The 22243-nt window shown below is 39.8% G+C and overlaps 3 protein-coding genes across 3 annotated transcripts; 1 reads left to right on the top strand and 2 right to left on the bottom strand. All coding sequences in view use genetic code 11, as the record gives it.

Annotated features, from left to right (window-relative positions):
* Positions 1 to 900: 900 nt before the first annotated feature.
* On the top strand, positions 901 to 6902 carry EGR_02393 (Coiled-coil domain-containing protein 63; the record flags this gene model as incomplete). The annotated part of the gene is made up of 9 exons (XM_024491642.1): positions 901 to 1049; positions 1303 to 1492; positions 1680 to 1842; positions 3712 to 3853; positions 4332 to 4509; positions 4808 to 5029; positions 5370 to 5575; positions 6233 to 6474; positions 6781 to 6902. 9 exons carry the CDS (start codon positions 901 to 903, stop codon positions 6900 to 6902), a joined length of 1614 nt encoding a protein of 537 aa, XP_024353793.1.
* Positions 6903 to 8498: 1596 nt separating this feature from the next.
* EGR_02392 (AP-2 complex subunit mu-1) lies at positions 8499 to 11622 on the bottom strand (the record flags this gene model as incomplete). The annotated part of the gene is made up of 7 exons (XM_024491641.1): positions 8499 to 8633; positions 9083 to 9197; positions 9403 to 9620; positions 10295 to 10439; positions 10577 to 10724; positions 10795 to 11227; positions 11497 to 11622. The coding sequence occupies 7 exons, from the start codon at positions 11620 to 11622 to the stop codon at positions 8499 to 8501; spliced, it is 1320 nt and encodes a 439-aa protein (XP_024353792.1).
* Positions 11623 to 18620: 6998 nt separating this feature from the next.
* EGR_02391 (26S protease regulatory subunit S10B) lies at positions 18621 to 20600 on the bottom strand (the record flags this gene model as incomplete). Its single annotated transcript, XM_024491640.1, has 7 exons — positions 18621 to 18739; positions 18815 to 18886; positions 18946 to 19026; positions 19195 to 19276; positions 19347 to 19957; positions 20056 to 20175; positions 20495 to 20600. 7 exons carry the CDS (start codon positions 20598 to 20600, stop codon positions 18621 to 18623), a joined length of 1191 nt encoding a protein of 396 aa, XP_024353791.1.
* Positions 20601 to 22243: the final 1643 nt, after the last annotated feature.

The raw sequence follows: 22243 nt of genomic DNA, 5'->3' as shown, positions 1-22243 counted from the left end.
CCTGATTCAGAGAAACACGGATCCAAGGGCGCCGCGCTATCCAAGGCTTGATAAAAAAATAGGCTGATGGAAAAAAACATTTGACAATACTTTAAAACAAAAAAGGTTTAAAAGTCGAGAAACCCTGCATAGAAAAGGCTTGGCGGCTCTAAGAATCAGCGAAATTGACCCGCATACACTATTTTTTCTATTAGAAAAAACAACAGGAAAAATTGTTATAAAATAAAAATGCAGAAGTTTTTAAACTCTTTGTATAAGTAAGGGGGAACTGCTGACTTGGTCTTTGTGCTACCTCGGGTAGGCTGGCATTTGGGTCATGCCAGTAGCCCGAATGCCTTCTGTGCCGAATATATATGTTCTTTCAAAGTACTTTGTAATCTTTTGTTTTTAGAAAAGTCCCGAGCAGCCGCACTAAACTTATTAAATCGTTCTTTCTAGGTCACCTCATTGCATGCTTACCTTATCGCCTTTCGGGTGATGTAACATCTGTAACCCATGTTTGAATGCCTTGAAAAACAGCAGCAGCCTAGTACCTTTACCATATTAATCAAGATTTATGGGAAACAATAAGCATACAATAATGAATAAGTTTACTTACTAAAAGGTACAGGGAAGTCTAGAGGCCTATAGTTACACCATTAAAATTTTAGACATTTATCCAGAAATACTGCCTTTTGCCCTAAAAGTATGGGTAAATTGTTTTTTAGACGTGCCTTTTTGTGTTACTGCGCAATCATATTTTTCTTTTATCATTCGCGGTAAAGAAAAGCAGCAACGTTCCTATTTCGAAATATGTGTAATTTAACATTTGCCTCCTTGATGCCTTGTTAGTATATGCCCTACAATAGCCGCTGCTTTGACTGCTGCTTTATGTTACCGTGGTATTAAATTTGTTAACAGATGCCATACAAGACCATAGTCGAAACTGATGCCGACGTGCTCGCCGAACGCGAAGCTGAATATGGTCAACTCAAACATGCTCTCCACCTTGCTCAGGCTGATCGTCAGTATTATATCGAAGAAATGCAATCGGCAATGAGCAAAATGAAGTAGGATTCCCTGGCACTTTCTTTGTTTCCTTTTGTTTCCTTTTTCTTTGCCTTTTTTTACCTTTTCTGTTCACTTGTTTATCAATGAAGCATGGAGTCCATGTACTCACTATATTCATTTCTGTGAATTGTTATTCTGTTTCTGGCAGTTTCTAAGGTATCGGTAATTTTCTTTACTCTTTTCTTATTATTACAGCGTTTTCGCTACATAGCTGGCTTATACCTGTGCATTGTTATGCATTTCATTTGACAGAAAAACAATAGAAAAACTTGAAGCTGAACGAAATGAACTTTTGGAGCAAATATCGATCGTTGATAGCAAAATTAATCAGGCCAAGGACCAAAGAACATGCGAGGACTTAGCTAATCTAGCGGATAATAAGGACTGGTTACAACAACAAATTGCTCAAGAAAAGGCAAAACATGTCGAGTTAGATGTTAAGGTAAAAGTGAATTAAACCACTACTTATTTCGACCAGGGCCTTTCTTTTTGCAAGTATACGGCGGTAATAAGTAACTGACACCAAAAGCTTAGTGTGCTAGCTTGTATATCAAAACTCCGTTACTTATAACAAAAAACGTTATCAGCTTATCTACATGCATAAATTGACTAGTGGGTCATTTATACAGACACGCGAACTAGAAAAGAATCTCTGGTCGTTAATTCATACAGCCGGAACAACTCTAGGCGCGCAGGAGGCCATGGACAAACTGCGAAAGAAGCAGGCCTGCCTTGAAGGCCGTGTGGTACACGCTCTCAAAACATACAATGATGCTCTAGGGAAAAATATGCGTGAGTTATGTCAATTCAGATTCATTTTTTTCGAGATATTTGCATAGTTTATTTATTTAGACATTACTGGTAAATATTTAATAGCATATCTAAAAGACAAAATATTGCGAGCCCATTACTTCTTGCATTGTTGGACATTAACATTCTTGACACCACTTTTACCAAGAATTTCTGAAAGCTTTTACGACTTTAATTTATCTAAGGGTAGTAATTTAGGAAAGTTTTTTCTCCTTGTCACTCAAAAAAACAGACAAAGTGACAGTAAAGGGAAAATCTTCATTTACCTCCAAAAACAAATAAATATATTGTTTGTGTTGTAAATGTTATTGAATCTTGTAGGTGTAATTTGAATGCATACAATTTACTCGAATGTAAATAAAGTCCACGTTTTACAAAACACAACCAATCTTCGTTACACCTACTTTTTCTCATAAGTTTATTTAACCATATCAATAATAACATAAGCACAACATAACTATAAAAAAATTAAACCATACTAACCCTAAGAACGCATCACTATGCGTACTTATGCATGCATACGCACACTGAGACTTTCCTGAAGATAAAATAAGGACATAATTCTTAAACGGAATATATACATTCAATGCAGGGTAGAGCTTGGAGCTACTGGCATATCTCAGAGACCGGCCCACCCGATGAAGATACAATGACAGAACCGCTAAGTAACACCTTTACCAAAACCGAGTGTTAACCAAACAATTTATGTATAACATAGCCCCCTCCCATTTTAAGCATCTTTTTCGTCGGCCATCACAATACAGTCGGTGCTGCAAGGAAGCACCAACGAGCCAACCGCGTCAGTCATCAAATTTGAGTGCGAATGAGATGTCTGGCTACAACGCCACTGACCTCCCTTGGGAATTTCAACTAGATCTGCAGTTTCGTCCTGTGTAGGAAGTAGATTTGGGGAAGGGAGAATATGCTGGCCATTGGGCTTATCCATAGCTGTTCGGAAGAATACTGACCCAAAAGCAGAGTTATGTAACAAGGGACGGGATTAAACATAGTTCCATGGGGGTAGAGTTTTGAGCCTGTTTCTCCTTGCCACGTTAATCTCCCTTAGAGCTGCTCAGGCATATTTAACTGGATTTCATTTAGTAGGTGGAGAAGTGGAGGAGGTACCGCGTGTTTATGTAATCAATATCTGCAAACAGGCATAGTAGACATCTTCGTGACAAACTTTTCCAGATGGCTTACGACTACTGTGGCTTCAGGTGTTAATAGCTTTCCTGCAGACTACAGGACTGAGGTAGCTGTTGAAAGTAGCCATCGTCTTCGGCCGTTCCGTTTGGGTTATCACCGATTCTCCCATCTTCAGCATATGCACTTCTTCCGCATCGCTGTTTGCCAAGCAGTAATAGAAAACATAACAGCCACCTTTTGAGATCGAGTTTGCTTTCTGTTGCCACTAATGTGACGCCCTTAGTCTTTCCTGAAGACAAAAGAACACATAATACTCCAACGGAATGTATATATATATATACTCAAAATACAACAGGGCTTGGGACTACTGACGTGGCCTGAAGGCTAGCCTACCCGGCGAAGGCTCGAAGTAGCTCCTTTACCAAAACCGAGAATAAACGAACAGCCAACGTGTTACACGATTAGCAAACTTTGATGGCTATGCCACAGAGTGGAAGTACAACCTTGAAAAGTAAAGAGACCGCATGCTTTAACGTACATTTAATGAACTTGACGCTTACTATACTATGACGAAAAATCGAGAATGTCCACAAACATGGTTACCTTTTTCCACCTGTCTTTTAAGGGTAATTAAGTAATCAATATAAATGACATTACAGTAATCCCAATAAATGGCATAGTTCTATTCATTGGCTTGTACTTTAGAGTTACGAGGTGAAATAGATACACTGAGAATGGAACGTGGGCGGTTTGACTTAATATATCGGAAAATCGACTTAACGCTAACGAAAATGCGAAACGAGATCAGTCGCCTCACTGCTTTTACGACTCAAGCCTACGCTCAAAGGTACATTTACACTGGAAGTTATTTCAGGCAGTTTCTAAGGCATTTTGTGTGTTGATGCTTTTTTAATCATTACAATCTAATAGGGCAAAGTTTTTTGCCCATGAATTATTGCTAATGTTCCCAAGAAAACGCCTCAATAAGCTGTTTATCTTTTCACAACATGCTCTATTTTGAGAAATGTTTGCCAACTTTTCAAAATATGTTTAGTGTTAAGGAGTCAAGAATATTATTCGTATTTGACTGCCTACTTTAACTCTATGATTGTCGTATAATATTTAAATTTGTCTAAAAGCTTAAACCATGGATGAATTACAGACTTTGATTACCATATTCCATTCTGGGAACATGAATCTAAATTTTTACATTATTTTGGCTTACATGGGTGGAGACCTGTCCCAGAACCACACGTTCAGGTTATACTTCTTTACTCAAATTATTCACGGCAATAGAGTCCATATAATGTCTTTTTAACTCTTAGGGAAGAGGCAGCTCAGAGAATACAAGCATTGACTGATAAAGCCGAGAAGGACAACCAACAGCACAATATCGAGATGAAGGAGCTTGTTCGACTCATAGATCATGAAAGAAAGTTAAAGCAGTTCATGAAAATAAAAGCTGCCGAACGCGAGGAGGATCCACAACTTACGGCATGGAGGGTGAATTAAGTCATTAAAATAAAAGCAAACACTTGCATAGTTTTTGACAGATTATAATAAAATAAAGCACTTTTCTTGAAAGATACTCGGAACTTAACTAGTAGCAAATTTTATGCAGTCATTAAAAGCTGGTCTATTTGCACATGCATGTTTTACCAAGTCTCACAAATTCACCGATGGCACTGGCGACAACATCAGTTTGTATATTAGTATTCAGTAAGGTTAATAGCTGCAAAGGCTAAAGGCAGTTTTCTTGGTATTTAAGAAGGTACTGTTAATGGTAAAATATTATTGGCAGGCCAAAAAGGAGGCAGAAGCAGAAGAAAAGCGGGAACAGGTTGAGCAGACTATTCGACGATACGAGGAGTCCTTCGATCGAATGCTCGTTCTCGCTAAAACGTCCAGCACTGACAAACTAGTAGACAGCTTCCTCTTTAACGAAGATCGAAACTTTGCTCTATTCAACTACGTCAGCGAAATTAATGGCGAAATTGAAAGGCTTCTTAATGAGAATGAAGAGGTTAATCACTCTAATTATATCTAACTTTTACGAATTACAATAGGACAGTGGAAGTTTTCACAGATTCGAGTGATACTTTAACAACATTTGAAAATGTAACTAATTATGATGCCACTTACATCTAGATACCAAGGATTCGGCGATTTGAACTAGAATAGCACTTCAGTCTTCAATGTCTTGGACCTGACAAAGCGAAATAGTTGTTTGATCCTATTTCAATACAAAATTATATAGATATTACTTAAAATTTGCTCTGCTAAATCATAACTCTTTAAGCTTGGTATACATTCTATTTCATAATTTTCTCTTCCTTCAAAACCGACCTCTGCATTTAACTTAGATCAAGAAACAAATAGATGACTACAGAAATTCCATGAACAATACCATTACGGAGAAGCGTCAGGAATTGGAAAATCTTGAGTCCACGAATAACAAAATTGAGGAAGCAACAGAGAAGATTCGCACAAAGTTGGAAAAAACGAAACAGCTCCTACAAGAAACTGCCGTAATGACAGGAGACTTGGCGGAAAGACTTGATTGTGATACGTACGTAACACTCGATTTGGATTTCCTCCTAGCCATTCTCAGCGCTTCTTCATTATCATTACGATAGACCTAATTAGGTATTGTCATGACCATCCAATACTTAGGTTCGGTTATTAGGATCCACTTCATCGTATTTCAAGGCTTTTTTTAAAAAACTCCCAGGGCGTGCAGGGGATTGTCATAAGTCACCTGTATATAGTGTTCTTAAGACAGGTAAGGCCTAGTGATACGAATGACAAGTGTTATTACGAAGGAATATTTAAATTTATGCTTAGAAAACTTATGTATTAATAACGTCACCATCGTTGTGTCAAAACTGATGGACAATTTGGCTGACAGTATCTTGACTTTCGTAACTGTTGGCGTGATAATTGGTATGAACTTAAGGAAGCCAAGACTAGTAAATTGTAACAAATATAGCCTTAAAACAAAGCACACATAAGTTAATCTTTGCAAAGCAATGAAGTTACTCCACGATCCATTACACGAAAAATATGTCTTAATGGATGTTTATGAATGAAAAATATTGTTATGTGAACCGATAACAGAAAGAAGCCATTAAAATAAGGCAAAATAAGCAGTAAAGGAAATAGCAACATGCCGATGCCTGAGCAAATCGCTATGGATTTTATAAGGCTTTCTGCAAATATACTCTAGGAGTATTCTCGAAAGGCGACTGGCGGCCTCTAAGGATCCGACCCTCGAAACGGTTCTTGATTACTTGGCATTGATTGAGGAGCGTATCGACAACCTGCTCCTAGTTCGACAATACATTGCCAACATCGATTCTGACGCCCCTTATATCGCGAAGCCGATTCTGATGGGTGGTAATCTGCTTCCTTTAAGCTCTTCTCTTCCCACCATCATACCACCCAGCCTGCACGCGGATTTTGATGAACGTAAGTTAATGCGAGATTAAGTGGGTTTCCTGTAAGAAAATTGTACGCCTAAAGTATATTTATTTACTACTGATCACAATGAAGTCCGGCTATAGAATACGCTTTACTTGAATGAGTTATATTGTCCGACTTTCATTCCTAGATGAGGCTTTGTCAATAGTGCTTCCCCAGCGATAATTGAAGTCACGTCAATTTAACAGTTATGTGCTCCAGGGCCGCTTTTGTTTGTAAATATGTAACAAGTCCGCGATTTTGAGCCACTTTCTCTTGTTACTAGTCCGCATGTTACGGTATTTTAAATTCTAGTCGCCGATGGAGGTGAACTGAAAGTACCACTGTCGAGGGAAGAATTGCATAAACGGGTGATTTCACAAATGGAGACGAAGCATACCGATCCAGCGGAAAAGGACGCTGAAGTCGACAAGTAGAATCCAAGCAACACAGATAGTGGACTAAAAACGCTGTCCCTATTTTAGAATTACAAGTCTCGATCATTAAAAGCTATCTTGTCCTGCTTCTATGTAATATTTGCCACTGATGGGTCAGGACTAACATAAACCAATCATTTTGATGCAAAGAATTTTTCAAGACAATTGTATAGGATTGAACATTAAGTTAAGTTTGATCACGAATATGTCGCTGAGCGTACCATGGATGTAAAGAGCTTGATTAAAAAAGATGAAAGATTCGTCGAAAACCGTTCGATGATTTTACTCAGCGGAGTAACATTTGAGTTTGCGTGCACTTCTGGGTTCTTAGCATGATGACCTTAACTTTGGTGCACTATGCTAAACGTATACCTGTGACACAAGGTAATGACCACCACCCATCTTATGCATAAAATTGCCAAATAATATTACTACATGAACAATCATAGACGCTTAATAAACTACATTTTCGTGAGAATTCCCCCGTCCAGCGGCGATAACCTAACCTACTCTGTTAACTTTTTGTTCGTCAAAAGTTCATGCAGTTGCAGCTTCAAAATTGACACTTAGTACCCCAAGTGCACCCTTTTCCGGATCATGAACTTTGTTATCAGATGACTTTATGAACCTTAACGACTGAAGGCGCTACGGTCTGTCGGCCTACAGCCACCACACAGTACTCAAGAAACCCTATTTGGACTGACTAATTCGCTTGACTCCCTACCATTTTCCGATTCTTCTACTTAGGATTCAAATCTGTTACGACTAAAATTTATACCTAACCGAAATTCTCTTTCCGGCATTAGTGTACAGGCCACAACGACGAGGTAGTTCGCCGCCAGACGAAATACGCCTGGTAGACTTCAGAGCTCCAAGCGGTTGAGGATACCACCCATTTTGTTGACTTATTCTATTTCTACTTTACCTCCGGAGGTCAGTGCTTAAGGTGTTCAGTCAGAATTGCTGAAAACTACAATTAAATGCAGGAGTAAAACGTCAACCCAAGACATATTCAAGCATCGGAGGGTGAGATAAGTCTCCAGCGCATACTTGCAGGTAGAATCAAATGGATAACAAGACCTATTATCAATTAGTAAACGAGTAGCTTAGAAGAATAAATGCATTATTCGAAAGCCTGGTGACGATACGGGTGGGTGAATCTGTCACAGATACACCTCTCAAGCATTAGGTGTCAAAATGTTCGCCATCTTTTCGCGCGTGGAATGCTATTCAGAAAAGGGAACTAAGTAACCTGCTACCCACGTAATTCGAAGGGAAATCCTAGCGAAATAACCGATCAAAGCCGACATCGCGTTTCATTTACCCAAAAACTAAGTTCTAATTTGCTACCTAGTAAAATCACGGATTAGATTATAGCACGAAGGGACTGTAGGGACAAAATTCGATGTGAAGGCTGACAACACAGGAGGAAGAATTTAAAGGAATAAGGTAAAGTAAGAAGAATCAAAATACGCTTTACAAACACACAATCACAACAAAAAGTTATCAGAGGATGTTTAAATGCTGATTTTAGAGGGGAATATGTTCGTACAGAAAGTGTGCAGAGATTGAGAGAGAAGAAAGATGTGAGGGACTTCAACACCGAGTTTCGTAGAGACCACTTTTTCCAATGTAGCGAACCCATTTAATGACATCGTGATCTGAATAATTCAGCTTCGGCTCAAAAACCTTCAGGAATCGAACTCGGAAGCCCGAAGGTGCAAAGGGAACCTAAAATGCAGGTATAATGAAGTTGAATTCATTAGCAAAAAATGAAATGAAGCGTCAAAGCCAAAAGAAAAGGTAATTGGTGGGTTCTTCAGCTACAAAGGAGATCTGGAACACGCATCTTGTAAAACAAATTTTATAGTAGTTCGTCAATCGTTCGCAGCAAGCCCAGATTACCAACTGAAATACGAATCAGCGCTGCTTTCGACCTTGCTAACGATTAACGACGCAAGTAAATTTACACTTCCTAAAACGATACCACGAAGCTCAGGTTTTTTACAAGAAAATAATCCTAGCATCGTTAGTATAAAGCGCCGGTAAAGGACAAGAGTATACGGAAACTACTACGAGCATAAAAAAAATATGTTAAAGAGCATGTACTATTGCTGAAATGAAGAAATGACACGTTTGCCTGAATTTTCAACTTTTGAAAGAACTGCGCAGATGCATACCTCGAAATTCATAGAAATCGGCGAGCGACCGACACGTTGTGTTTTGTCCGACGACTGAAGCAATTCAACTTCGGCAGATAGTTGGGAGTCCTTCATCCCTGCAATGCGTGGAAGCCTAAGATGAAAAAGAAGAGGAAGTTCAGTTTAACGGATGAACACAAGTAAATCCCAATTGTCAAATATGAAGACTACTTTCATGCAACAACATGTTTAGTTGCCATATCTACTTATTCCAATGGAATAAGATTCTCAACAACGCAATATCAATTGAGATACATAAATCCTTGCATATTGAAAATTTGAGAGCAGGATATACTTACTTCCACACAATAGCATTCTCCGTTGCTTTGTATTTGGCTCTGCCTTTCGAACAAATCACCTGAACACCACTGGTATTTTTCGGAGTGGGAATGCGCACCTCCACCTTTTGGGCAAGGAGGCTAGGCTTAAAGGTGGCCTTCACGACAACCTTGATTTCCAACTTATGCTTCCCAATTTCGTGCACCAATGGAATGAGTCGGAAAGGTAGTGTGATTTCCTGTTGAGCAAACCAACACAAAGGCTAGATTGCTTTTCTTGGTTATAACATGCCAGAATCAAACAGATAACTACGAGCCGAACCGCAAATTTCAGAGAGGGAAAGAATGGTCTACCCAAAAAATATACTGTTAGAAGCAGATAGAATGAACCCTCCAATTTACTTAAAACGCATTATTAGCAGCAAATCAGCGAAAACTAAGTCCAGGGAGAAATGACTTGAGGAAATACATTGTAAGCTTAATTGAAATTAAATTTAACTGTTAAAACTAGCATTTTTGCTAAATTCAGTTATACGAGAGAGCCTTTAGCACCGGTAACTGTCTTAATAGTTTGGTAAATATCATCTTAAAAGCTAGGACATACAATTTATCACTCAGGGGTGAATAGAGAAGAATTCCGACTTAACCAGTTCTGAAATCCCTTTATTAATCGAAAAATAAGCCTGGATACCAGAACCACGCAAATTCCCATTAAGCTTTCCAGAAACAGTACTAACAGGTGAGACAATTAGTGAAAAAGGGTACAAATTTCGAATTTCTACACTTGCAAGGCGCATACCTCATTAAATGCTTACTAAAGAGTATATAAGCAATTTCTCTTAAGTCAAATAAAAAAGAAAAAGAATTATGCAAAATCTACAGATTCAGAAAGTTGACAATTAAATAAACCTACACGCGTCTTGCGATAACGCATGAGAACGAATTCGCCATCGGGTGGAATGAATGAGATTGCCTGGTCGGTGCTGTACTTGTTCAATTTCACGCATTGATGGAACTGACAGTCATCGATTGCGACACCACTAACGGACTCAGGAGCTCTAGAAAAGAAACCTACGCCATTAAAATTTCTTCTATCTGAACTTGATGAATGAGCACAGAATAGTATGAATGGGATCCCAAGTGAAAAGTAATCGAATACGGTACATGACAAACTGCATTGAAGGATTTTACTTACAGATCATCCCCACTGCCAATAGCGCCGGAGTTTTTGGGTCGATTATCAAGGCTGATTTTGTCATTGAAACCGAATTTGCAATCAGGCATCCCACTAAGATAACACTTCATCACTACCTTACCGACAACATGAGCCGACAAAATCTGTCCTGAAAAAAAAAACAAAACAACATGATCAAGATTCATTTTTACGACCCAATATCGGGCAACAAATAGTACCTTGAGGTGACATCAGCAAATTAACCGACTCAGTTATATCCAGGAAAAGTTCGTTGCGCCTGTATTTGATGCCTTCGCGGCGCCAGCTGATCTGTCCAGTAACCTGATTGGTGATCTGGGTTGTTTCTTCTTTGTTTGCAGATTTGATGGCAGCTTGGGTAATAAGATTTCGAAGAACGTCGGTATCCGTATTTTGAGCGTAACCATAATCAATTGCTTCGTCAAGAAGCTCATAGATTAGGACGAAATTGTTTTTAATATTCTCCTCAGTAACACGACCCAAATGCTGTTGAAAAACACCCAAAATGGCTTGCAGCAACTCAAAAACGGCTGCGGCATTTAAATTACGTCGACTGACAGAGCAAAGCCAGATATTTCCTCGTTTTACATGAAAAAAACTAGTCCTAGAAATGTTAACGATTGGCGAACGGATCTACAAACAAACAACAGTAGCTTGGAAAGCATGCGTGCAAAAAAAAGAAAAAAAGAACCAAAGAAATGAATGACGAAAGAGTGCCGGAAGAACTCAGTAGATATATAATCGAAGAGGAATATGAATCCTTCAGCAAACAGGTGACAGCTATTCCATCAATCAGAGTTGAAAGTAAACAGTCGGTTAACCAAAAAAAACTGGGTAAAAATTTCTAGATGAATCACAGCACAAGGTAATCAGCATGAACGATATGCTGTACCACCAATTACTTGATGTCTGGAGTGTATAACATGGACACGAAACACATCAACGGCAGTTTTCGGTATTTCGTCACGGAAAAATCGCTGAATCAAAACCTCCCCCTTGTGATTATATATGAACAAGGCACCGATCATTTTCGTCGCGTCCCCAAACCAGCAAGGACCAAACGACACTCAACAAGACAACCGCAGCGCCAAGCTTTCGAAACCCTAAAAGACATTCAGAAAAGTTACAAGAATTACCTGGCTAATAATACAGATATTCAATAATACAGCATGAGAGACTATTATTATGTACGAGTGTGAATAAATCAATGAGATTCGAAACGGGATTCGAATTTAACGTAGGGCTTAGTTAAGTTGTTCAAATTTAGATTATGTTTGGGATTTAGAACGAGCACTACTGCATTTATAAACTTCGAAAAAAACAACAATTTCGTTGGAAGTGACGGACTCTTTTACCCTACCTGAGAAATGGGCTTTAAACGGCAAATTAATAAGTCGCACTAAAAGCCATGCAACCAGCCCATTAAAAAACACAATTAAAGTGTATTCCGCGACTTTCATTTTAAAGTGACTCTGGTTAGTTCTTTAAATGGTGCATTCTTCTGACTTTTTGCAGTGGCTCAAATGCGCTCTGGTGTCAAAGGAAGACATAACACCAGGACATACAGTGGTGCAGCGTCCCGAGACTTCCCTGAAGAGGGAAGAGGCCATAATACTCAGGCAGAATACATATATGTTCAGCACAGAGAAGGTATTTGGGCTATTGGCATGGCCCGAAGGCCAGCCCACCCGGCGTGGTACAAAGGCCAAGTCAAAAGTGGCTGCACGCCAATACCGAGAGATAAACAACTGTCGTACTACAGCAGGTCTGAGTGGCTACTGGCATGAGTCGGAGGCCATTCTCCTTAACAAAATTACAATTGCAGAGCCTTTAGTGCTTGTATAACCAAAACAAAGAGTTGATCAAGTATTCAAAGCTCTACGTAACCCACTTTTTCTTTTGAATTTTGTCCCTCGTAACTGTAAGAAAGGCCTTTCACAGACCAGCCTCGCTGGTCATCGAATTTGTTTGCAACTGAGAAGATGTTTGAACGCAACGTCACTGATACCTCTTGAAAACTAAATTCAGGAAAAGGAGAATGCGCCGGCCATCTCTCCGTCCATTTTTAGTAGTAAAAGTGTTGACTCAAAAGAAGATTTACTTACTAGAGAATTGGGATTAAAATAGTTTTATGGGAATACTATTTAGCTCCGATTCCTCCTTTCCACTGTTTTCACTTTAGTGCTACCCTGGATAATCGCTCAACGAATTAGTCAACGTTATCTATACATTCGGCAACAATTATTAGGTACTTATAAGTGATGAAGTACCAACTGATTTGCAAAATTGCAAGAAGAATGGGTCTGAAGCACTGCTTTATTGAAATGGAGGACATGTTCGGGACCATCATCAAGGCTACCATTCGACTGAAGTCGAGCTGTCAAGTAATTCGCAATGCACTATTCGATGCATCTTTTGCCTATCATGTCCCATCTCTGTTAAAAAAAACCTAATGGCTATCAATTTCAAACATGCTTTGAGGTTGGAATAAACTGAGGCCCGTATTATTAAGGTTATACGATAGTGGTTTGTCCCTCGGTTCTGGTGAGGCGCCACTTTTGCACTTTGAATTAGCCCCCTTGTACCTCGCTGGGTGGGCTGGCCTTTTGGGCCATGCCAATAGCCCAGACACCTTCTCCGTGCTGAATATATATATGTTCTGCCCGAGTATTGTGTCTTCTTTCGTCTTCAGGGAGTCCCGGGACGCTACATTAATGTTAAATCCACAAATTTTCTTAAAGGCGTGCTAAAAATTGCTAGCATGTTTCATATGCATCAATACAGTGTCTAATAATAATAATAATAATAATAATAATAATAAGTCATTAGCGTTTCAAAAGACACAATGCATAGCATTCCCCAAATCCTTTGCAGCTTCTTAATGCTATTATGACACCTACTTCTTACCTACTTAAGTGACGCGCAATCTTGATTCTTCATGCAACCAATGGAGCCCGAAATGGATGTATGCAACACAGATTTCATGATCGTTTGACTTCCCATGATGATGTTTTTATCACCCCAAAAGGAACCAGGTTCTGCACTGTTGTGCGCGTAGCATTAACAGTCTCTGGAAGAAGTGCGATTATGCTTAACCCAGTTGACAATTGACTCCATATTTAACTACCTTTGGTCTTTTGAAGCCCTTATGAATATATCCCTGGTTTAAGTCATTCGCGTGCAAATTATTTGGGATAAATGTAGCCATAATGTTATCCTACTCTGTAATTCACTGCATAAATTGATGAATGCTCAGATAGTAACAAGCTACCCTGTTCTCTCGGACCCATTGAAAAATTCTTTTTTTATCGAATAAGCTTAACAAAATAGAATCTTCGATCTTACTAAATCTCCACAATAAAAGTCTCGATAGCATGGGTCGGATGGAAGAGCAGTTTTGTATTTAAAGATTGCGCGTGTGCCGCATACTTCTTGTAAATCATCGTCAAACCTTGAATATGTCAGGAGGATAGGTAAATGCCAATTATGCTTGGGAATGCAGTTCTTTATTCTTTATTTTTTTTCTATTAGAAATTCCATACCCTATTTGTTTAGCAAACTGGGATCTATTAAGGTTCTAATGATAAAAAATGACAATTGGTTATTTGAAATGTTGGTTGATTACCCAGCTGATACTTTGATCTTGTAAACAGTTAATCGGAATGCCATCATATTTATTAATGTTACAGCTAGTAAATGCAGAACCTTGAGGCTTCTATGAAAGCGAAAGAAGACGTAATATTTTGGCAGAATATGTATCTCCGGAATACAGTGGGATTTGGGGCTACTGGCACAACCCGGAGGCCAGCCCACCCGGCGAAGGTGCAATGGCGGCCACACAAAGCGGCCCCTTTACCAAAACCGAGAGTTAAGCAACTAGCGTACTACATTAGGATATTTCTTAATGTTGCAACTAACAGACACCCTCCTCCCATTCAAATCCCGGTAATATTGTCGAGCGCACTTAAACATCTCATGCCATGCTTAAGTCCTGATTTCAACATGACAAGCAGTGTAAATCCATTTTTGGACAAAAATAATTATGCAGATGTTCAGAGTTAGAATTTAGTAATTGCGTAATTTACCTGGACAGAAAGAATTCTACCAATTAAAGCCATGGGAGTTTGCATCTTAATGGGCCGTTGTTCGTGGCGAGTCGCGTTAGGTAGGTAATACGTTTTCATCTTTGGGATGAAATGTTTAGTCGCTCAAATGAGTAATTGCGTTTACTTAGAACACAGAGTGAATGGTACCTCAATTTGTGCCACACGTACAGCTTACTCTAACTTTTCCTTGAAAGTATACAACGACTGACACTTCATAATATCATTTTTCATGAAGATTTTTCGTATCTGGTTGCGCACCTTACTGTTTTTACTCCTTTTTGTACCTGAATTCTGATTTAAGACAAGATTTGTCTTTTCTACAAAATTCCTTGAAAATCTATTAAGAGCTCACGAATTTGACAGACGGCGCAAAATTAAACTAGGTGGGAGCTGTGCACTCTTAGTTTCCAGTGGGTGTGAAATCGTCCCATTTACTTGCTACTAGTTAGCCCGTGTCGAATATCTCAGAACCACTTAGGCGAGCTAGAGTCAGCATTTCCAAAAATGCTCGTACATTTAATTCACAAAATACTAGAACTAGGAAGCATTAAATATTACTTTGTGGATTAACCGTTGAAGCATATTTTGTCCGAGATCCCTCCGCAGATAACTGATATTTTTTGTCGCTTGCAGTAATCCTTATTTTATTTACTATAAAAGGGGCTACAAGTCACTATAAATCACGCACACCTGTGTGGAATTTCCCTCTTCCCTTCCACCTATCGCCGGTTTCAGACCTTTTGATCATGAAGAGTGGATTGATGAAGACATAATGCATTGTTTGAAAAGGGGACCGCATTTCATCCATTTCATCCACAATTGATAGTGTTACCTGAACCATCATGTTCGTTGAAATAGCCGTTTCATCATCTCAAAAGCAGGCAAACAGATACATAATTCACCTAGGGTGCATAAATGGCCCACTTTACAATGGTACAAGTAGAAAGTTCATCAAGTGTGTGGCTAAATTATTAATATTTCGCATTGAATGTCGATCGTATTTTTCTGCCCGAAGTATGCGCCACCACAACGTCTATTTGCTATGTTTTTGTTTGCATTTGCCGGAGTATTCTTCTTTATTTATTTCAGTAAAATAGATTACTGAGCTTCTGAAAGACGTAAAATCACAGATCGTATGAATGGAGATCCCCCAAATCTTGAGATAATATACTTGTTTGCCGTAATTCATGTGCATTTTTTAGTTTAACTCCTTTTTAGAAAATTATTACCACCCTGGGAAGTCGATCAAAGCCATTTTGACGTAAGATTTTACTAGCACACTTCTCATATTGAAAACACACTAAGTTTAGAAGCCTTCTTCGCTCTTGAATGTTATTTCAGTAAAGATAGTTTAAACACGTCGACACGAGTTGCTTACTTACAGTATTTCCTTTTTACAACCTCTCCTTCTTGAAGCTGGCAATGTTAATGCGTCTGTGATAGGGGTGTTGCAACTCGCACGTCCAGATTTGGCAAGAACATTTTCGACGTTTTAACACATGGACGCACTTGCTTCGGAACGGAAGGTAATGGTGTCCGAATTCTTCCAATAAATGCAATTTCAAGATGCTTCCAACATTATTTTTGGGTTGTCGTTGGTAGCGACTTGATTAAGGTGAATCGTACGCACTTTTTATTCTCGTTGACAAGTTGCCTCTTCACGACCAATATCTTTCAAATTATTATTATGAACGAACGTACTTTTGCATGAAGTACCAAAATCGAGACTGTTACAAGTAATAGCATTGTAAGCTGCTTGCAAACAGAATAAATCAACACCCAAACTTTTAAAATCTGAAAAGTTTTACTCGACATATTTTCCTGTTGAAACTTATAATTCCAGCTGTGGTTGAGATCACGGAGCACTCGGTGTCGTGGAGGAAAGGTTAAGCCTACGACAACCAACGACTAAACTAACACCGGGGAGGCCAAAATCGACGAAAGCGCGCTGTTTATACGACAATCTCTTCTTCGACATCGCATACTCAATCGGTCGTGTTCATGGCCACCTTCACCAACAAGGCGCGTGCTCTCGGGCTCCACAACTTCAGCGTCATATCTCACACGATAGAGCGACTGCAGATAAACAAATATGAAGTCTGAAACCAAAAATATGTCAATCATGGAAAGTCGGTAATTATTAGGAAACGTTGGAATGAGAGGAGGGGAGGCTGTAAAAACCACCAAGTTCTCATGGTTTGCACGAGCCAGGAGCAAATTCCGCGGTTTCTACTCCGTTCCAAGCAGCAGGCGCAGCTCGATCTCTTTGCAATCTACGTTGTAGATTTATTTACCCAAAATAATACTTTCCGTGCCGTTTGGCCCAGAGTAGTTGTTATTCTTAGTTCCAGTGAGCATCCTTTTTCGCGAGGTTTTCAGTAATGAGTGCAGACGTTCTATAGTGCGTTGAGAAGTGTCGCTTGAGCCCCTAGCAGAGGAGGTACGGCAGCCAAGAAAAGCAGTCATTGACACGTGCAAACTGGCAGGCCTGGGGTTCAAGTTCGATCTAACTGTCTCGTGGCGAAAGGCACCCGGGCTCGACTGTATTTTCGAGTCAGTCTAACGCAATGGTGCCATCTGCCAAATCCTCGACGTATACAACAGGATGGCTCGAGCTAAAGACATCACACTTAGACAGCTTCCTAGAAGTTAACGTTTCTTTTTTACTTGCATAAATGCATTCAAAAGCTGGTATGTAAAGCACTCTTAGTACCTATTAAACTTGAATAGTTTGCAATCCGAGGTTTGGACGATTTTATTGCATTAAACACCACTATTTATCACTCCCTTTATCTTAGTTCACATCACCAAAGTCCTTTTAGCGCCGAATTTGCAGAAAAATAAAGAAGCTTTCGAAGTTTCTCAGACGTTAATCAGTACCGCCAAGCCACAGCATGGGAAATGGTTCCTGGGGCACCTGATCGTTTGACCGAGCATTACTCGGGCCTAAGCAAAATTTGCACACGCATCAGAAGGCAACACAGTCGCTATGTTGAAAATTTAAAGGAATCGCATTCAAGGAGGATCTTGCACTTCCGTTTCTGCAAGAATGTATCGTACTCCAGATCCGAATAAGCAATAATCCAGTTTCTCACCATTTTAACCTTGGTTTTGGGAAACCTCTACAGTGTATCCACGATTGGGTTGGAAACGTAGTAACCTGAAGACTTTCCATCATACAACTTACAAAACTCCCTCGATGAATTTTTAGATGATTATTTGTCCTAATCATGGCAAACTTTAAATAGAAAATGCCTACCAACAACTGTTTCTTTCACAGAATTAATGAGTACGAACTCACTGGTGTGCGTACACCCTTGTTGAAGTTCAAGTTATTCGGGTGAATGCGCCCTGAACGATGTGCAGGAAGCAGGGGATCCCATCAGGGATGCAAACACTCCGTATCACCACGCGTGAAACGACCGGAGTCGGCCCCGTGCATCCAAATGCGAATAAGAGGCCTCTTTAACCGATGACCTCTAAGTAGTGACACCATTTGGGCGCGCGGACACACATATTGGGAGTCGATGAATGCGATTCCCAGCAAAGCCCAATAATCACAGAGAATTCATGAGCCCTTACAAAGTCAAATCCTTCAAATTCTAGCACCAAACACTGTGTATTAGGATTTGAGGAAGGGACTTTCCTCCGGTTTCGATTTCAAAAAGACTCGAGTTTTAACTTTCTGCTTAGTCCAAATTTTAGATGTGTACCATTCGATATAGTCTATCATAATAAACATGGCAACCTCACTGTTCCAATTCTTCAACCGGTGAAAGCGATTCACGATCACTTCGGAAGTGAAAGGATCGTACAAGAAAAACACCAGAGTCAACAGATGGGCCGTAGATGTAAAAGAAAGTGATATTGAAAATTTGCGATAGTGTACGAGAAAACGGAGGTACACAACTGCACAAAGATTACACAGGCTTGTAGTCCAGCTTCGTCTCCAACTTTTTGGCGTCGGCCAGTTTTCGAACAGCCTTCATAAAGTCCTCCTCGATGGTGTAATCACGCTCAGCACGAATAGCATACATACCTTGCGTGGAATAAAAGCAACGACTTTTAAAAAAGAAGACGAAACTAAAAAAACCTAATAAAGACTGGTTTTTACCCGCTTCAGTACAAACATTTCTTAAGTCTGCTCCGTTAAAACCGTCAGAGAGCTTGACAATTGCCTCCCAATCTGCATGAAGAATGATGGGAATTAGGGAAGAATCTCTCGAGAAGTTACTGTATAATTACCTATTTCGCCATGCTTAGCAATCGGGGCAGCATGAATCTTCAGAACGTCCATACGAGCTTGTTCGTTGGGAAGAGGGATTTCTAGAAAGTAGGAAAGAATTCAAATTTTAGTGTAATTTTATGTAGGGATTTCTTCAGCGGTGTTAGAATACACTTTAAGAGCTCAACGCATTAACAAAAGGAGTGTGTATGAATGAAAATAATGACGCAATACAACCCTTAAAAGCCAATCTAAAGTAAAACACGCACCTATTTTTCTGTCTAGTCGACCTGGACGAAGAAGAGCTGGATCCAAAGTATCTGGTCGATTTGTTGCCATTATCATTTTTACCTTTTAAGATAGAAGAATATATTTACCAACCGATAAAAAAATTATTTTGAATGGGTTAGGTGTTTCTTACTTGCCCGAGAGCGTCAAAACCGTCCATTTGGTTAAGAAGTTCCATGAGAGTACGTTGAATTTCTCTATCAGCACTTGTGCCCTCAGTGAAACGACGACCACCGATGGCATCGATTTCGTCCATGAAAATTATACATGGCTGATGATCGCGAGCGTAGCTGAACATTTCACGGATGAGACGGGCTGACTCGCCGATATACTTATCGACAATGCCACTGGAAACAACTTTAAGGAAGTTTGCATCCAGCTGCGAGGCGACGGCACGGGCAAGAAGGGTTTTGCCCGTGCCAGGAGGTCCATAGAGGAGACATCCCTTAGGTGGAGTGATTCCAACCCGTTGGAATAGCTCAGGATTCAGTAAAGGCAATTCAATGACCTCCCGAAGTTCACGGATTTGTTCAGCAAGACCACCAACAGAAGCATAAGAAACGGCTCCTGGGTCCTCAACGGACATGTTGTAAACAAGAGGATCGACTTCACGCGGCAGTTGGCGCATGATTGTGAGAGTAGTCATGTCAAGAGCTACACGAGTACCAGCCTTCAGCTTGCTTTTGGGTAAATTTCTTCGGCAGCCGACGACATAACGAGGACCATTACTTGCCTTCACAATGACTTAAGATAGACAAGAGATCACCATTAAGAGAAAACCATGTTATTGTAATAAAAGATTGTTGCGAGCAACACCTAAATGTAAGTAGGAGACAACTTACAATGATCCTCTGTCAACTGCTTCAGGACATCGCCGACAACTTGACCGACACTTTGCAATGCCTTTAAATCATTTTCTGCTTTCTCATATTCCTTATCCACAGCCCTAGATTTTTCACGGGCTAAGTAAACGAGATTAGTTTAAATACATGGTGAGCTGGCGCGCATTAAAATATGACAGCATAGAGGTTCAATAATGGCAGACTACTCTTTATTGGAAGACTACCAAAGGAAGAGTAATAAAGACAGCAGTGTACAAGTAGTCGGTCACTAAAGAAACAGGCGAAACACGACGCCAAAGGCTCCAACAGGAAATAAGAACACGAACTAGCCCAAACAAGCCATAAATTCACAAATTAGAAGAAGTGGGTCAATAAAGGAGAAAGGCACCGAAGGTCTATAAGATCAAATGCCGGAGAGCTACAGGGTTTGCAGCCATACCTTCCTTTAATCTAGCCTCAAGTTCTCTGTGTTCAATCAGCTTGCGGCGATAATCGGCAAGCGCCCGCTCCCTTGCTTGATCAGAACCGCCTTGCTCAACGGCCATCCCAATCGTAACAGAGTACGAAGATCACCAGTGGCTAAAAATAGGACAAGCGTAACAACCAACCAATCAAATATGACCCTGAAAAATTTCAGGGATATGTGAGCAAGGCATAGGACTGTAGAGCAAAATTGACTACACACTAATGCACCCAAAACTATGCAGAACTTGTAATGCCACACAAATAAATTGGCAAATAAGTCCTAAAAGATGTAAGTGACAATATGTCGGGTGCATTTGATCGACAAATGACCTACATGTTCACACGAGATATTCAGCTAATTTCGAATGGCGCTCCTTATAATTCGTTCACCATATGTCAAATATATGCTATTGTCGCGAACATATCATTTTGTGTACTTAGAAAACAATTTACTTTTGCAAAAGTAAAATATCGGGAGTTACAGCCTATTCAACGTTTAAAGGAATGAAAGTGCAGTCGCTTTATTGAAGAGTAACTCGATTTTTAAAATCTCTAATTAAATTTACAGACAAATTGGTCTTTGTGGGATGTGCCCTTGCATAGTAACATGGAACTTTGGCCACGGCAGTAGCTTCGCTACTCTATGTATGCTTTTCTACATGAACTAAACTGCCGTCTACTGTATTTGGGATTGTTTGGACTAAGGAGAATATTCGGTATACTGCAATAATAAAATATATATGCCTTACTTAGCATGACTGAAATTTGCCCCAGAAAACAGGAGAAAAGAAGTATCTAAGCCGCAAATGTTAATTTGTAAGCACTTTTGGCCATAGGCTTCACGTGTACATGCACTCACATGGGTTACAAAAACGGTAACAACAGCCAGAGCACAGTTAGGTTATAACTATCAATAATTATTACCACCTATTTTTAATGTTTGCATTAGGCTGATTGTAGGACGGGACTCATCAGTCCCCACTTCCCTGCTGCTGGCGTTCTTAAAAGAGCCCGATTGACTCAAGTTAAATATATTTATTAAAGAGGGAAAAATCGAGAGGGAAAGCACAACGCAGTCACTAGGCACAGGAGAGCACGATCCCGTCGCGAGATCCGTATTTTCTTATTGACTCCTCACTGAAAGGTACATTAAAAGAACATAGGCATTAATTGATACCCTTGCAAACAAGCAGTAACTCTCCTAACTTTTCCTGTTTCAACTGAATTTTGATAGCTGAGCATAGAGGGAAAAAAAGATGGTTGGTAAGTCGATAAAATAAGTGATGGATGGACTGCACAAATCAAAAACAAGGGAACGCAGAATTGTGATATGCCTAGCCTCCTTATTTGAAGTGTTGAATGTAGCTTCCCGAGACTCCCTTAAGACGAAAGAAGACACAATACTCAGGCAGAATATGTGTATTCAGCACGGAGAAGGTGTCTGGGCTATTGGTATGGCCCAAAAGGCCAGCCCACCCAGCGACGTACAGGGGGGCTAATTCGAAGTACAAAAGTTGCGCCTCACCAAAACCGAGGGATAAACCACTATCGTATTACATTGAAGTTTAGCAAAGAAAAGGTAAGTGAGGAACGTGCTACAGTAAGACCTTTAGGCGAATGTTCAGTTGAATACTGAATCCCGTATACCACATCAATTTCTCTGAGCGCATAGTAGTGTACCTCCTGTAAAATAATAAACAATCTTTATTTGCAAAGCAACTAT

Source organism: Echinococcus granulosus (genome assembly GCF_000524195.1).
Source record: "Echinococcus granulosus chromosome Unknown EG_S00011, whole genome shotgun sequence".
In the NCBI taxonomy this organism is placed as follows: Eukaryota; Metazoa; Platyhelminthes; class Cestoda; order Cyclophyllidea; family Taeniidae; genus Echinococcus; species Echinococcus granulosus.
Note: the sequence above shows the minus strand (reverse complement) of the source record. Positions and strands in the feature narration are given on the sequence as shown.